This window comes from Balaenoptera musculus, chromosome 19 (genome assembly GCF_009873245.2).
Source record: "Balaenoptera musculus isolate JJ_BM4_2016_0621 chromosome 19, mBalMus1.pri.v3, whole genome shotgun sequence".
Lineage (NCBI taxonomy): Eukaryota > Metazoa > Chordata > Mammalia > Artiodactyla > Balaenopteridae > Balaenoptera > Balaenoptera musculus.
The window spans coordinates 121,330-137,234 of record NC_045803.1 but is presented as its reverse complement, the minus strand read 5'-3'; the positions used below and the strand labels follow the sequence as shown (position 1 = coordinate 137,234).

Sequence of the window (15,905 nt, the reverse complement as noted above, 5' to 3'; positions counted from 1 at the left end):
ATGCGCAGGATTCGAAGGTACCGTCCGTCTCCGCCGTTGGTGAGTCCTAGGGTGCGGATACAAAGGAAGGGCGGCTGCCGGGGAGGGGAGGGAGCCCCCCAAACCCTGCGACTCTGCAGATTCCTCTCGGAGGGATGGGGCGCCTCTCAGTCGTGAGAGGCCTCTGAAAATGATCATCTACTGGCGGAGGCCGCGCCTGTCCCTGTTTGCTGAGGCTCATGGGAAATGTAGTCCGAAGGGAGGGGGCGCTGCCTTCGGAGCAGACGTGTGATTGGCCAGGGCGGCGTCGCCAGGGCAACGCGCGAGGGGCTGACCGCTGGGTCCGGGGAGAGGCGGGCGGGACCGCGTGGGACCACTTACCCGAAGTGGCCTCGGGTGGCCGAGGTGAGCTCCGGCCGGCTGGGTGGGCGTGGCCTTTCCACTACCTCCCGACGTGCCCCACCTCCGAGCCTTCTCCCGGGCCCCTCCTCCATTCCGGAGCCCCGTTCCCCTCCTTCGGGAAGACCTGCCCCCCTTTCCTCTGTGGAAGGCGGACTCCAGGAGTCAGGCCTAGTCCAGCCTGTCGGACAGGCCCACCCCCCCCCCCCAAGTGGGCGTGTTTCACTCCAGACCCTCTGCAGGGCCGGGACACAGTTGCCGGTCCACCGCTCCACACAACTCGTGATTCCGTTTTGCTTTGCTTCTGCATTTCACACGCACGGTCCATACCGTGTGAGTCATGCACAGCTCTCCGCGGTCAGCGAGCACGGTGTCTCGGGGTCCACATCAGCCCCTGCCTCGAGCCATGGCGCAGGCCAGCCCCTCGGGGTGCCCCACTTGGGTCAGCGTGTCCCGGAGATGGTGGGGACAGACAGCCTGGCCCCAGTTCTCACCCTGGATCACGGCCCCACCGCCTCCCTGGCTACCCCCTCTCTCCGCCGCGGAGGCACCTGCCGGGGCTCAGCCTGAGCCTGGAAGCCTGTGCTAACTCCTCTTGCCTGCGCTGCAGCATCATCTCCCGACAGTTACCTGCAGTTTCCTGGAAGCTCCACCGGCAACTTGCCTCCAAGTGTTGGTTCCTTCTAACCTCAGTTCCAGCTCCTGTGACCCCTCCCTCCATGAAACTTTCCCCAGTTCAGCCTCAGGCATCCCCACACCAGGGTCCTCTCTGTCACAGCCTCAGCCCCCTGGGCTGGGCCTCTCTGCACAGTGCCTTAGCCTGCCTGTGGCCTTGTGGCCGGCACCCTGACCCCTCCTTTCCTGCAGGTCCCCCGTGGTGGCTCCAAGAAGACTCCCGGCACAACAATGCCATCCCCACTGGGCCCCCCGAGTCTGCCCTCTGTGGACCCCGAGGCCACCCTGGAGGATCCTGAGGCAGCACGCCAGCGCTTCCGGGGCTTCTGCTACCAGGAGGTGGCCGGTCCCTGCGAGGCGCTGGCCCGGCTCCGGGAGCTCTGCCGCCAGTGGCTGCGGCCCGAGGTGCACTCCAAGGAGCAAATGCTGGAGCTGCTGGTGCTGGAGCAGTTCCTGGGCGCGCTGCCCCCCGAGATCCAGGCCTGGGTGCGGGGCCAGCAGCCAGGCAGCCCTGAGGAGGCCGCTGTCCTGGTCGAGGGCCTGCAGCATGACCCTGGGCAGCTGCTGGGCTGGGTGAGTGTGGTGGTGTTGGCTTCTTGGAGGGACAGAGTGAGACTAGAGCCCCGATGACTTGCCTCTCCCCCTCAGATTACAGCACATGTCCTGAAGCAAGCGGTGCTCCCGGCCACACAGAAGGCAGAGGAGTCTGTGGGGAGCTCCCACCCTTCAGGGACAGTGGAGCCCCTAAGGGCAGCCTCTGGGGAGGGGTCCAAAGATGCCCAGATGGAGGGGAACGCCCAGCTCAGCTGCAGCGTGAAGGAGGAGCCTGATGGCTACGGGCAGGAGACGGGTGAGAGCGGGGGTGCGCGAGGGCTGGGGCCTCCTTGAGAGAGTGCGAACGTCCCCAGCTAGTGCGGGGAACCCAGGTGCGGTTGTGCTGGAGCTGGGGGCTCCTGGAGGGAGTGCGGGTGTCCCCACCTGGGAGCGGGACCCCCAGGGACTGCAGACTGCAGAGCGGGGTCCCCGGGAGGCCGGAGGGCAGGGCTGGCTGCCTGCCTGCTTGCTGTGTGCCTGGCACACGCAGAGGACTCCTCCCTGCTGCCGAGGAGGGCCCAGGCTGCGACACCAACGCCAGCTCCTCGCCTGCTCTGGCTCAGGTGGGAGCCCCTGAACCCTGTCTGCCTTGCTTCCTAGCACCGTCCAGCCCCCCACATCCAGGCCGGTCCCATGAGGGGCCCGCTGAACAACAGGAACCGACCTCCGTGCCCTTCCAGCCACCCGGGATTCAGGTGAGCAGCCCCTGGTGGCAGGTGCAGGCCCACAGTGGGAGGAGAGCCCTGCCAGTTGTCCAGGCTCCTTGGCCAGCACCTCTTGTGCTCTCTGCTCCCCCAAAGTGGAGTTGGTATCACGGCACCCCCTGCAGGTCCGGGGGGGCAGGGGGACAGACCAGTGCTTGGAAAGGATTTTGGCCTCAGGTAACTGGGATTCTGGTTTAGAGTGATTGGAAACGGCAGGGGTTGGCTTCCCACTCACAGAGAAGCCAGTCAGGGGCTTGACAGCGCCCAGCAGTCCTGAGCTGGCTCCTGGGGAGGGGACAGGATGACCAGGAAAGCCTGAGTGCCACCCGGCAGTCTGGCCTCCCCTGCACACCTGAGACCAGAGTGGAGACACTCTTCCCAGGAAATGCCCGCAGCTCCCCCTCTGCCCGGGCTTTTCTCCAAGGCCAACCAGCCCTCAGCTGCGACCAGCTGGGCATGGAAGCCCCTGCCACCCAGAGGGCTTGGTTCCTGAGTGTGGGCAGCAGGGGTCTTGTCCTCTCCCAGCGACACTTCCTAATCCACTCCACACTGAGAAGTCGCCCAGGACCCAGCCGCAGCCTGAAGGCATGGTTGCTTCAACCTCCGGCACCCAGGGGCCGGCCCAGCCATGTCCTGAGTGGGAGGCTGTGCCTGGCCCTCTGCGGCGCCTGCCTCCCTGCAGCCCGGTCCCCACAGCCAGGGATGCTGAGGCCCGTGACACTTCCCCAAGGAGGATCTCCATTACTCGTGAAACCAGAGGCCTGGGAGAGGTGCTTGGGGTCCCTGCATTCCCCTGGCTTTTTGATCTCGGTGCAGCACACACTGTTCAAGGCCCATCCCTGATGGGTCCTCAGCTTCCATCTGTGCGGCCAGAACATGGGGTGGGGCAGCTGAGGGGGCCTGATGCATCCCCCAGGTGAGCCAGAAGGCAGCTCCCTTCCCGGCCCTGCATCCCCGGCACTCACAGGTTCCCATCTCAGCTTCCCCTTTAGCCCCACCCCCGGGCAGGTGAGGGCGGTTTACCTGCCGCTCCCCAGGTGATTAACAAGGCTGTGCCCATGGGATGGGCCGGGTGGGGTGCGGGGTAGACGGGCCTTCTGTGGGTGATGGGCCGCGTCCCTGCAGGAGGAGTGGGGGCTCCTGGACCCGTCACAGAAGGAGGTGTACTGGGACGCGATGCTGCAGAAGTATGGCACGGTGGTCTCCCTGGGTGAGGACCCCTCTCCTCCGGGTCCTTGCGCGCACCTTGCCTCCCGGCGCTTCCCAAGCCGCACCCTGGCCACCCGCCGGGGCCCCCACCCCTGTCCCTCATTTGTGCGAATCCCTCACGCCCCCGTGCCAGGGCTCGCGCCTGATGGGCCCCCGACCCCAGCAGGGTTGCCGTGCCCCCTGCCGGAGGCGCGCACTGAACCGGAGCCGGAGGCGCTGAGCACCGGATCCGAGGGAGCGAGAAGCCTCCGCCCAGGTGAGTGGCCTCCCGCTCTCCGGTGGCGACGGGGGCGGGGAGCGGGGAGCCCAGGCCGCCCCGCGCCTGGGGGGCTGCGGGCGGAGTCACCAGGCGACCTGGCTCTGCCCCCCCCCCCGCCCCCAGGAGGTGAGAGCGAGAGCTCCCGAGAGGGCAGGCCCGGCTGCCCGGAGGCCCCGCCGCCCGCGCGGGGCAAGCCCTACACGTGCGCGCAGTGCGGCCGCACCTTCGACTGGAAGTCGGTGTTCGTCATCCACCGCCGCGCGCACGCGGGCGGCCCGGGCGCCGAGAAGCAGCCGGTGGGGCCGCCCCGGCGCGCGCTCCCGGGCCCGCGCAGCTACGCCTGCGAGGAGTGCGGCCGCAGCTTCAGCTGGAAGTCGCAGCTGGTCATCCACCGCAAGGGCCACGCCGGCCAGCGGCGCCACTTCTGCGGCGACTGCGGCCACAGCTTCGACTGGAAGTCCCAGCTGGTCATCCACCGCAAGAGCCACCGGCCCGAGGCCCCGTGAGCGCTGGAGGGGCAGCCTCGCCGGGGCCCCGGGCCCAGCCCGCCCCTGCTACTCCACTCCGCCGCAGCCTGGAGAGCTGGAGGCCGCCCAGGGCAGAAGTCAGAGTCCCAGGAGGGTGCCCCGTCCCTGCTCAGTCTCCCCCCAAAGCCGCGGCTCCCTCCTCTCCTGTCTCGCCCACCCCACCATTCAGAGAGAGAGGCCTGGGCGCCAGTGCACCGCCGCACGGGGCCAGCGGCAGCCGGGTGACTTCCAGACCCCTCCTGCGACATGGTGCAGGCGGTGCAGAAAGCCCAGGAGAGCACAGCCTGCTGCTGTCTGCAGGCGGGGGGAAGGCTGAAGTCTGTCCGCTGTGCGTTTCAGATTTTTACCAAGTTCCAGTTTTATCCCGGAGGAGCTTCTGCGTAAGAATCCTGAGCTCTGGTCTCCGGCGGTCAGAGCAGCAGCCCCTGCCCTTCCTGCCCGGCAGCTGGAGCTTCAGAGCTGCCTGCGCACGAGCAGGGTCGGTGTCCGGCTTACCTGTTGCTCGGCCGCACACATCACTCCCTGGCCTTGTCCTTCCAGCTGTCGAGTCCCAGCCTGAACGGACGTGAAGGGAACTTCCTTCCAAGTATGGATGGACAAGCATGGTGTCTGAGAACAGATGTCACTTAGGCCACGCGTGCTGGCAGATCAGTGAGTCACAGAGCAGGAGGGCGGACGATCAGCTACCTGCCGCCCACGGCAGTCCGTCTGTGGGCATCCAGGACTCTGGCCAGTGTCCTGTAGTACTTTCCTGCTGTTGCTCTAACGAACTCGGTGGCTTGAAACAACACAAAACGTACTGTCTTGGGACTCTGAATTGGGTCTCACCGGGCCCAATCAAGGTGTCAGCAGGGCTGGTTCCTCCTGAAGGCTCTAAGGGGGGAATCCACTTTAAGGCTTTTTCTAGCTTGTAGAGGCCGCCGCGTTCCTCAGTGGTGGCCCCTTCATCTTCAAAGCCAGCAGTGGATGGTTAAGTCTTATGCTGCCTCCCCCTTGTAAGGACCCTCAGGGTTACATCTACGGCTCCCCTGGTAACCCGTGATGATCTCCCCATCTCAGGGTCACATCTCATCCATGCCCCACCTACACACCTGATCTCATCTGCAAAGTCCCTTCTGCATGTGAGACAACATTCACAGGTTCCAGGGATTAGGACATGGATGTCTTTGGGGACTGTTATTCCGCACCCTTCTCTGTCACCTTTCTGCTCTGAAAACAAGGGACATTTTCGTGGGAGGTGGTTTCAGGGAAACAGGTGCACCCACAGAAGGAGCCCTCTGCAGCCTCAGGCTCATGCAGGGGTGGCAGGTGGGTGTTGAGTGTGGCTGTGACCATGGTTACTAGCAGAGGTGGGGTGGACACCTGGGCTGCGTGGGGGGGACCTTGCTGCAGCCTGAAGCTGGGAGGGAGAGGCCTCCATCTGGAGGACCCGTCTCCTCCATCCCCAGTCTTCTGAGGACCTTTGACCTGTCGACCACACTCAGGCCTGGGGAAGCAGAGCCAGGCTGGAGATGGAACTGGGCACTGGTGATCTTGTTACCGAGTCCAAGCTTGTACTGCTGGCCGCACCACAGGCCAATAAATTGAGAGCCGAGTTGTTGAGGCGAGGAATAATGACTTCATTCAGAAAGCCAGCAGACTCGGGACTTCCCTGGTGGCGCAGTGGTAAGAATCCGCCTGCCAACGCAGGGGACACGGGTTCGATCCCTGGTCTGGGAAGATCCCACATGCCTCGGAGCAACTAAGCCCGTGCGCCACAACTACTGAGCCTGCGCTCTAGAGCCCGAGAGCCACAACTACTGAAGCCCGTGCGCCTAGAGCCCGTGCTCCGTAACAAGAGAAGCCACCGCAGTAAGAAGCCTGGCGCAACTGGAGAGAAAGCCCGTGTGCAGCAACGAAGACCCAACGCAGCCAAAAATTAATTAATTAAAAAAGAAAGTGCTTTAAAAAAAATAGAAAGCCAGCAGACCAAGAAGGTGGTGCACTCGTGCCCCAAAGAACCATCTTGCCTGAGTTAAAATTCAGGTCTCTTTCATACTGAAAGGGGAGGGAGTAAAGTCAAACATTTCCTGGCTCAGGTCAGCCCCGGGAGGGGATGTGTTCATTTCTTCTCCCTGCAGTCATTCACAGGGGGGCCTGGTCAGGAGGTTTCCTGGGAGCTGAACAAAGGTATTTTAGCTTAATGCCCATTATACCTGGGAGGCAGGGCTCCCAGAAATGGGCCATTGTGTATATTGAAGCTTAAAGGCAACATCCCTCCGGTGACTAACTTGTAACAGAATACAAAGGTGCTTCCCTGTTACAATCTGGTTGGCAAGCAGGAAGCTTCAACCATGCCAGGGACACGGCGGAAGAGGACAGCAGGGCCCGAGCGCTCAGGCCAGGCCGAGGGCCCAACATCGGGACCACCAGGTGCTGAGGGAGAGCGGTGGGCAATCTTCTAATGCCATTTTCCATATTTAAAAGTAGTTTATGTTCACTTAGAGAAATCTGAAATATACAAGAGGGCAAAGGAGATCGCAGAAACGACCCCTAATGCTGCTGTCTTATTCTCAGTGTTCACCCGCGGGGGTTTGGTCACACAGCTTGTGAAGCTACTGTACGTTGTGAATCGTGCTCTTCCCACGCAGCTCCCTGTGTTATTAAAAATGCCTGGGTGGGGGCTTCCCTGGTGGCGCAGTGGTTGAGAGTCTGCCTGCCAATGCAGGGGACACGGGTTCGAGCCCTGGTCTGGGAAGATCCCACGTGCCGCGGAGCGGCTGGGCCCGTGAGCCACAATTACTGAGCCTGCGCGTCTGGAGCCTGTGCTCCGCAACGGGAGAGGCCGCGATGGTGAGAGGCCTGCGCACTGCGATGAGGAGTGGCCCCCGCTTGCCGCAACTAGAGAGAGCCCTCGCACAGAAACGAAGACCCAACACAGCCATAAATAAATAAATATTAAAAAAAAAATGCCTGGGTGGAAATCCCGTTTTCTGGCCGGCAGTGTTGTTCCCACCAAGCCCAGATAGTTCCTTGCTTCCCGCCCCCCTTAGCACCCAGTGCTGTGGTGGCCGCACCTGAGCAGACACCCCAGATGCAACCTAGCTGTTTCCTCAATACAGACACCCCCCAAAGTGGAAGCGGTGAGTTTTCAGGAGCATGGGATTTCTGTTCTTGTTTTTTCCTTTTTGTTTTTGTCTTATAACAAAACATTATTTTTTTAAATTAATTAATTTATTTATTTATTTTTGGCTGTGTTGGGTCTTCGTTTCTGTGCGAGGGCTTTCTCTAGTTGTGGCGAGCAGGGGCCACTCCTCATCACGGTGCGCGGGCCTCTCACCGTCGCGGCCTCTCTTGTTGCGGAGCACAGGCTCCAGATGCGCAGGCTCAGTAGTTGTGGCTCACGGGCCCAGCTGCTCTGCGGCATGTGGGATCCTCCCAGACCAGGGGTCGAACCCGTGTCCCCTGCATTGGCAGGCAGATTCTCAACCACTGCGCCACCAGGGAAGCCCCCAAAACATTATTTTATAGTTCTGGAGGTCAGGAGTCAGGCACAGCCTCACTAAGCTAAGCTCCAGGTGCGGCGGGGTTGAGTTCCTTCTGTGAACTCTGGGAGAACCCATCCCGTGTGCTCGACTTTTCCGCCCTAGAGATGGCCTGCGAGCCGGCTTACGGCCCTTCCCCACCTTCTGAGCCAGCGGTGGCCAGTCGGCTCTCTCCCACAGGGCGTCACCCTGCTACTGTCCTCTGCCTCCCCTTCCACCTCTGAGGGTTCTCGTGGTGATGCTGGGCCCACCAGGATCATCCAGAACCATCTCCCCACCTCAGGGTCAGCTGATGGGCCATGGGAGGGTTTTTTTGCTTTTATTTATTTATTTATTTATTTTTGGCTGCGTTGGGTCTTCGTTGCTGCGCGCAGGCTTTCTCTAGTTGCGGTGAGCGGGGGCTACTCTTCGTTGCAGTGCGCGGGCTTCTCATTGCAGTGGCTTCTCTCGTTGCGGTGCACGGGCTCTAGGCGCACGGGCTTCAGTAGTTGCGGCACGCGGGCTCAGTAGTTGTGGTGCGCGGGCTTAGTTGCTCCGCGGCATGTGGGATCTTCCCGGACCAGGGATCGAACCCGTGTCCCCTGCATTGGCAGGCGGATTCTCAACCACTGCGCCACCAGGGAAGCCCTGGACCATGGGAGTTTTAAATTCTCATGGATACGTCAGTGTCTTCTGGAAACGTGGGGCCCGCCTGGCTGCCTTCCCTCCAGAAGGGCTCCCTGGCAGCTAGAAGGCCCTGGACTCCCGTTCTCTACCATCTTCTCCATCCTGCAGGCAGAGCCCAAGAGCACTGTGTCTCCATGGATGCCAGGCAGGCTGCACCCTCCTCCCCACAGCCGCTCGCGTGGGGCTCCTCTCCCGGTGACCACACCGTTGGTCACGTCTTCACGCATCTGACTTTTGAATTTTCACGTAGTCAGATTCTGACTTTTGAATTTTCACGTAGTCAGATCCATCACTGTCCTCATCTTCCGTCGCTTTTCTTTGTTGTTGTTGTTGTTAAATATTTCTTTATTTGGCTGTGCCGGGTCTTTTTTTTTTTTTTCATTTATTTATTTATTTGGTTGCCCCAGGTCTTAGTTGCGTCAGGTGGGCTCCTTAGTTGCGGCATGCGAACTCTTAGTTGCAGCATGCATGTGGGATCTAGTTCTCTGACCAGGGACCGAACCCGGGCCCCCTGCATTGGGAGCACAGAGTCTTAACCACTGTGCCACCAGGGAAGTCCCTTCCATCGCTTTCCTTAGACGGCTTGCCCCAGCCAGCTCAGCAGCATGGTCAACCTGCAGGGCGGGTTCCAGAATCTACCTCTTCGCGTTAGAAACCGGGCCAGGCCACCCCTCCCGTGGCACCTCCTCACCCCTGCCATCCCCTGGGCTGCCTCTGGACTGAGGCTGCAGGAGGTGTCTTCCTGCCCAATTCCAGCTGCTCGCCCCCCGCCCCCAGTCTCCTCTGATCCTCACGACCACCCCAAGAGCCTCTCCTCCTCACCTGGGTCTCCCTCAAGCCTCTTCTCCTTCCTCGGCCGCTGCTCCTGAGGTCAGCCTACTTGAGGTGACCCAGTGATTGGCAGAGCCAAAATCTGACGTGGGTCCATCTGACTGTGGAAGCATCTGTGAATGTAGGGAAAGGCTAAAAGCAAAGCCCGATTCTAGGTGCCTCCCTAACACCTGAAACCAGGAGAACTCCAAGGGCAGGTAGCAAGTCCCCCTCCCTCCCTCCGCTACTCCCGCAGTAAGAGCTCCAAGTCACACAGCCCTCCTCATCAAGTGGCTGATCCTGCCAAGCCTGCAGAATTATTCCAGAAAGCCAGTCACATCCTGCAGCAGGGGCCAGGGGCCACCCAAGAGCACGTGACCCTGTGTGGTGCGAGGTCCTCTCCTCCGCAGGCTGTGAGCTCATCTACGCGTGTTGTGCGTTCAGCCACTCCCCATAGCCCTAGGGCTGGTTGAACAGAAGATGATTACAACAGTGGGCCCCCACGCACTTATGGTCAATAATCTATGACAAAGGAGGCAAGGATATACAGTGGAGAACAGACAGCCTCTTCAGTAAGTGGTTCTGGGAAAACTGGACAGCTACATGTAAAAGAATGAAGTTAGAACACTCCCTAACACCATACACAAAAATAAACTCAAAATGGATTAGAGACCTAAATGTAAGACCGGACATTATAAAACTCATAGAGGAAAACATAGGAAGAACACTCTTTGACATAAATCACAGCAAGATCTTTTTTGATCCACCTCCTAGAGTAATGGAAATAAAAACAAAAATAAACAAATGGGACCTAATGAAACTTAAAAGCTTTTGCACAGCAAAGGAAACTACACACAAGACAAAAAGACAACCCTCAGAATGGGAGAAAATATTTGCAAATGAATCCACGGACAAAGGATTAATCTCCAAAATATATAAAGAGCTCATGAAGCTCAATATTAAAAAAACAAACAACCCAATCAAAAAAATGGGCAGAAGACTTAAATAGACATTTCTCCAAGGAAGACATACAGATGGCCAAGAAGCACATGAAAAGCTGCTCAATATCATTAATTATTAGAGAAATGCAAATCAAAGCTACAATGAGGTATCACCTCACACCAGTTAGAATGGGCATCATCAGAAAATCTACAAACAACAAATGCTGGAGAGGGTGTGGAGAAAAGAGAACCCTCTTGCACTGTTGGTGGGAATGTAAATTGATACAGCCACTATGGAGAACAGTATGGAGATTCCTTAAAAAACTAAAAATAGAATTACCATATGACCCAGCAATCCCACTACTGGGCATATACCCAGAGAAAACCATAATTCAAAAAGACACATGCACCCCAATGTTCATTGCAGCACTATTTACAATAGCCAGGTCATGGAAGCAACCTAAGTGCCCATCAACAGACGAATGGATAAAGAAGTTGTGGTACATATATACAATGGAATATTACTCAGCCATAAAAAGGAACGAAACTGGGTCATTTGCAGAGACGTGGATGGATCTAGAGACTGTCATACAGAGTGAAGTAAGTCAGAAAGAGAAAAACAAATATCATATATTAACGCATATATGTGGAACCTAGAAAAATGGTACAGATGAACCGGTTTGCAGGGCAGAAATAGAGACACAGATGTAGAAAAAAGAAGCATGGACACCAAGGGGGGAAAGTGGCGGGGGTGGTGGTGGTGGCATGAACTGGGAGATTGGGATTGACATGTATACACTAATATGTATAAAATAGATAACTAATAAGAACCTGCTGTCTAAAAAATAAAATAAAATTCAAAAAAAATTTTTAAAAAGAAAAAAAATTTTTAAAAATACACTGGGCCCCGGGTGCCCGCTGCCCGCTGTTGGGGCCATGGTACTAGTTGAAGACGCTCCAGAGTTGGGTGGGGCACCACACTCCAAAGCTGCTGAGCAAGGCTGAAGCAGGGCGAGGAGAGCAGGGCTTTGAAGGGATGCCACAGACTCACCATCAAGACAGGTAATAGCTTCATATTCTACAAAATAAAAATGAATGCAAACATCATAAAATGTTACATTTCAGTGTAGCGATTTTTCACAGCTTTATGGAGATATTCACATACCATGCAATTCACCCCTTGAAGGTATACAATTCAGTGGTTTTTAGTCTATTCACAGAGCTGTGCCTCCATCATCACACATTTAAACATTTTCTCACATTATCCAAAAAACACACACCTGTCAGCAGTCATCCCTAACTCCTCCTCCCCGGCCCCTGGCGATCACCAATCTCCTTTCTGTCTCTGCGGATCTATCAGGGCTTCTTTTTTTGCTGCCGAATAATATTCCATTGTATGCATGTAGCACATTGTGTTTATCCATTCCTAAGTTGTTTGGACAGTTTGGGTTGTTTGCACGTTTTGGTACTGTGAATAATGCTGCTATGAATGTGCAAGGGTTTGTGTGGACATATGTTTTTATCTGTCTTGGGTATAAGATTATGTTAGGGGACTTTCCTGGTGGTGCAGTGGTTAAGAATCTGTCTGCCAACGCAGGGGACACAGGTTCAAGCCCTGGTCTGGGAATATCCCACATACCACAGAGCAACTAAGCCCGTGCGCCACAAGTACTGAGCCTGCGCTCTAGAGCCCGTGAGCCACAACTACTGAGCCCGCGTGCCGCAGCTACTGAAGCCCGTGCGCCTAGAGCCCGTGCTCAGCAATGAGAGACCCCACCGCCGTGAGAAGCCCGCGCACCGCAACAAAGAGTAGCCCCCGCTCGCCGCAAATAGAGAAAGCCCGCGCAGCAACGAAGACCCAACGCAGCCAAAAATAAATAAATAAATAAATTTATAGGAAAAAAAAATTATGTTAGAACTGGAATTACTGATCGTACAGTAACTCTACATTTAACCTTGAGATGACTTTTCTAAAGCAGCTGCACCGTTCTGCATTCTCACTAGCAGCGTACAAGTGTTCCAGTTTCTCCACCCCTTCCCCAACACTTGTTATTGTCTTTTTTTATAACCACACTAAAGGGTGTGAAGTGTGATAAAGAGGTGTTATAGGATCTACCTTTTTAATCGTAATCAAACACATTTAGAAATAACACCAAAAAAGCAAACTATTGACAATTCTCCTGAAAAGACCTCTGGATCAGAGAAGCAATCGCTGTTTCATAGTAAATTGACTCTTGTCCACTGAATTTGCCAGGCCAAGAAGTGACTCCCAAATCAGACTGTGTCTTGCTGTGTGATATATTTGCTGGCATCCAAAAGGGAAAGAGTCTTTCGGGGGGGCTAGAACTTGCTTTTTTTCTGTTGCAAAATGTATATTAGGGCCCTCAGGCCCAAGTCAGCGTGAGGGAGACATGGTTTGGGGTAAAGGCCTGAAGTCACAAAACAACAGCAGAGTGCAGCTAGATGTGGCTCACAGACTCTGCTCACAGGGTAGGCTTACAGGGATCTTGTTTTCAGGGCTGAAGCGAGGACAGCCTGGCCCAGCTGAGAGGACCTCTTGTGCTGGCTCTCCTGGCCGTGCCCGCTCGTCACCCCAGAAGTTTACACAGGCAGGGACAGTACACAAACTTAAAAGAGCAATCCAGAAGAGTAGAGCAAATAAATCCAAAATAGAGCTCTCTGCACAGAACAATAAATAAAATAGATTACACCACTGAACCTGAGCAAAGAAATGAGAGAGGGCACTAAAGTATGTAAGTCTAGTCATGAAAAAAGAGTAAAATGTACCCACCAAATAGACTTGTATCAGAGATATAAGGAAATATAAATTTATGTATATTATGAGCAACCCCATGGCAACACATTTAAAAATCCATTAGAAATGGATTTTCTACAACAGAAGCCCAGGGATACAGAAATCTATCCAGTTATTTTATGGAACTGACTTAATCTTATGTGACTACATAAAAGTCTAATTTCTGTACAGCAAAGAGTTACAGAAACAAGATTAAAAGAGTCTGCACCATATCTGTGCCACCCAGTACAGATAAAAGGCTAATATCCTGAAAAGACAAAGAGCTCCTTTAAATTGTTAAGAACAAGGCAAACATCCAAAGGAAAGTCAGCGAAACACACAAATGGAGAAGTCACAAGGAGGAACAGCCAATGTCCCTGTCACTTGAAGACACGGGATTTAAAGTGGCTACAAGCTGTGACTCTACCTGACAAGGCAGCAGAAAACAACAACAAACGCAAACCTCCTTGCTGGCATTAACATGAAGCAGCCTTTGGGAGAGAAAGCTGGGGACACCAGCCACATTTTTTTTTTTTTTTAATTTTTGGCTGCGTTGGGTCTTGGTTGCTGTGTGCGGGCTTTCTCTAGTTGCGGTGAGCGGGGGCTACTCTTCGTTGTGGTGCGTGGGCTTCTCACTGCGGTGGCTTCTCTTGTTGCGGAGCACGGGCTCTAGGCACACGGGCTTCAGTAGCTGTGGCTCGCGGGCTTCAGTAGTTGTGGTTTGCGGGCTCTGGAGCTCAGGCTCAGTAGTTGTGGCGCATGGGCTTAGTTGCTCTGGGGCATGTGGGATCTTCCTGGACCAGGACTCGAACCCGTGTCCCCTGCATTGGCAGGCAGATTCTTAACCACTGCACCACCAGGGAAGCCAGAACAATTATGTTTTAATCCTTGCAAAGGTAATAGCAAAAACTGTGAATGTCCGAAGCTGGCTGGGGCTTGCAGGGGCAGGAATTTGTTTAAAGTGCTGGTGAACCTGTAAGCCTTCAGATCCATAGTGAGATCTTTTTATAACATCCATGCGATGACGGAGGGACTTGACGCCTGCCCTGACGGTGCTGGCTAAAAGCTCACAGCTGAAGCACCCCCTCAGCCGGGGCTTCCTTGACGGTAAAGTGGGAATAACGCTACAACCACCCTGTGAGATGGGATGAGGGTGACACAGACTGTTGACTGAGACGTACCCGCATTGGCCCAGCTACAAGGGCAATCTTGAGGGTTCTTAGGTACAGTTTAATCCTGTTGTTGCTGACAATGATCCCCGCCAGTGACACTGCTGATGAAGAAACAGGCCCGCAGTGAGAGCCGAGCCAGGATGCCAATGCCAGGGACTACAGGTAGCCCTTGCGGGGAACTCTCCCTGCACTTCTATCTTGTTTAATCCCCACAAACATCTGTTGAGGTGGACACGATCACCAGTCCCATTTTACAATGAAGGAAGACAGTGCTCGGGAGGTAAGGGGTTGTAGGCCCAGGCCATCCAGCCTGTAAGCGGCCAGCTCTCAATCCACACTGAAACCTCCGGGATCCACAGACCCAGGTTCGCATCCAGCACACGTCCCCGAGCGCCACTCTCCAGGCATCCCAGCACATGTCCTTCTGTTGACTGGGTGGGTCTCTTTGGCCCACATCCCAGATGCTAGCCTCTTCTGTCAGGAGGAAATGCAGTGACACGGCCTCACCAGTCAGGGCCCCTTGACCTGGGTGCAGGAATGCAGTGTTCCTCATCGGGGGGGATGGCCACAGCTTCACCCCACTCGCAGCATGGTACATGCAAGAGAAGTGGACGTATCGGCTCATGCTGGCACAGGCGATGGGCAGCTTTTCCTTCTCCAGGGAAGCCTGGAGAACCTGTAGAGCAGTGCCCAGCAGGTCTTAAGGGACAGTCACAAGTCATGGCAGGAGCACTTAGTCGCAGTGGGGTGGCCAGTGGCAGCCTCTACTGCTTCATCCATACACTCCAAGCTCTCTTCCAGGCTGGTTTCTGGTCCCGGAGGGTACCAGGGCCTTAAGGGCAGGACACTGGGCCTCAAGGTGGACCAGCCCAGTCTCTGCTGCTATGTGCCAGCTGTCAAACGATACTGGACCTACTGTGTGCTCCAGGAGGAAGTAGGCCTGGGCCAAAGCAGGGGTGGCCAGCCTGGGCCTCTGCTGCTATGTTCACACAGCCCCAGCTCCCTTCCTAGCCAGGGTCTCTCATGGAGGGAACGGGCGTGTGAACAAACCTGACGACCTAGTGTGTGTAGGGATGTGGGCTGGACCACAGTGGGCCCAGATTGAGTCCAGCTGTGTGCACCAGTGCCAAGAAGGGGCTGTGGTTCTGTGGGGGACAGACGGGGCTCCCTTGGCCCCAAGGGCAGAGAAACAGTCAATGACAACAGGAACAGCCACATCCCGGAAGATAACCCCAGGGATGGCCCGCAGTGCCTGGTCTGCTGTGCTCAGGCTGCACACAGCGCCCGGCCACCGCCACCGATGAGAAGATTCTCATAGCAAACCCACCTTAAGATGCCCAGGGAGCCGTGGGGCCATGATACTGCCTCGGGGACGTCACCCAGCAACAGCTGCTCCTGCTAACATCCCCCTGCCTACTGCTCCCACAGTGGCCCCTAAGACACTGTGTACTCTGTTCCCCAGAAGCCTCTGCCTCTGCTCCCCCCAGAGGGACTTGCCGCAGGGCCTTTGCACATGCACTCTGCCAGACACACTCTTCCCCCAGTCACACCCTTCCTGCCTCAGCCCAACGCCCTCTGGCCTGTGTCAGCCTGCCCATCATGGCACTTCTCCCCACATCCTCCAGACCACGTCCACATCCACTGGCCTAGCC

General features: G+C 56.3%; 1 protein-coding gene and 1 long non-coding RNA gene across 3 annotated transcripts in view; both read left to right on the top strand.

Moving 5' to 3' along the window:
- The window catches only part of LOC118884955, a 40,248-nt gene extending 33,157 nt beyond the window's left edge, over positions 1-7,091 (top strand). The window contains exon 4 of the long non-coding RNA XR_005017409.1: positions 7,054-7,091. This is a non-coding gene — a long non-coding RNA (uncharacterized LOC118884955). The remainder of the gene's footprint in view (positions 1-7,053) is intronic.
- Positions 9-6,010, top strand: ZNF446 (zinc finger protein 446). Of its 2 annotated transcripts, none has more exons than XM_036833155.1 (7): positions 9-39; positions 1,246-1,626; positions 1,702-1,903; positions 2,248-2,342; positions 3,477-3,561; positions 3,727-3,816; positions 3,943-6,010. In XM_036833155.1, exons 2-7 carry the CDS (start codon positions 1,285-1,287, stop codon positions 4,323-4,325), a joined length of 1,197 nt encoding a protein of 398 aa, XP_036689050.1. In that variant the 5' UTR covers positions 9-39; positions 1,246-1,284; the 3' UTR covers positions 4,326-6,010. The 2 variants fall into 2 exon arrangements, with proteins under 2 accessions (XP_036689050.1, XP_036689049.1); XM_036833154.1 differs by having other exon boundaries at positions 3,724-3,816.
- Positions 7,092-15,905: the final 8,814 nt, after the last annotated feature.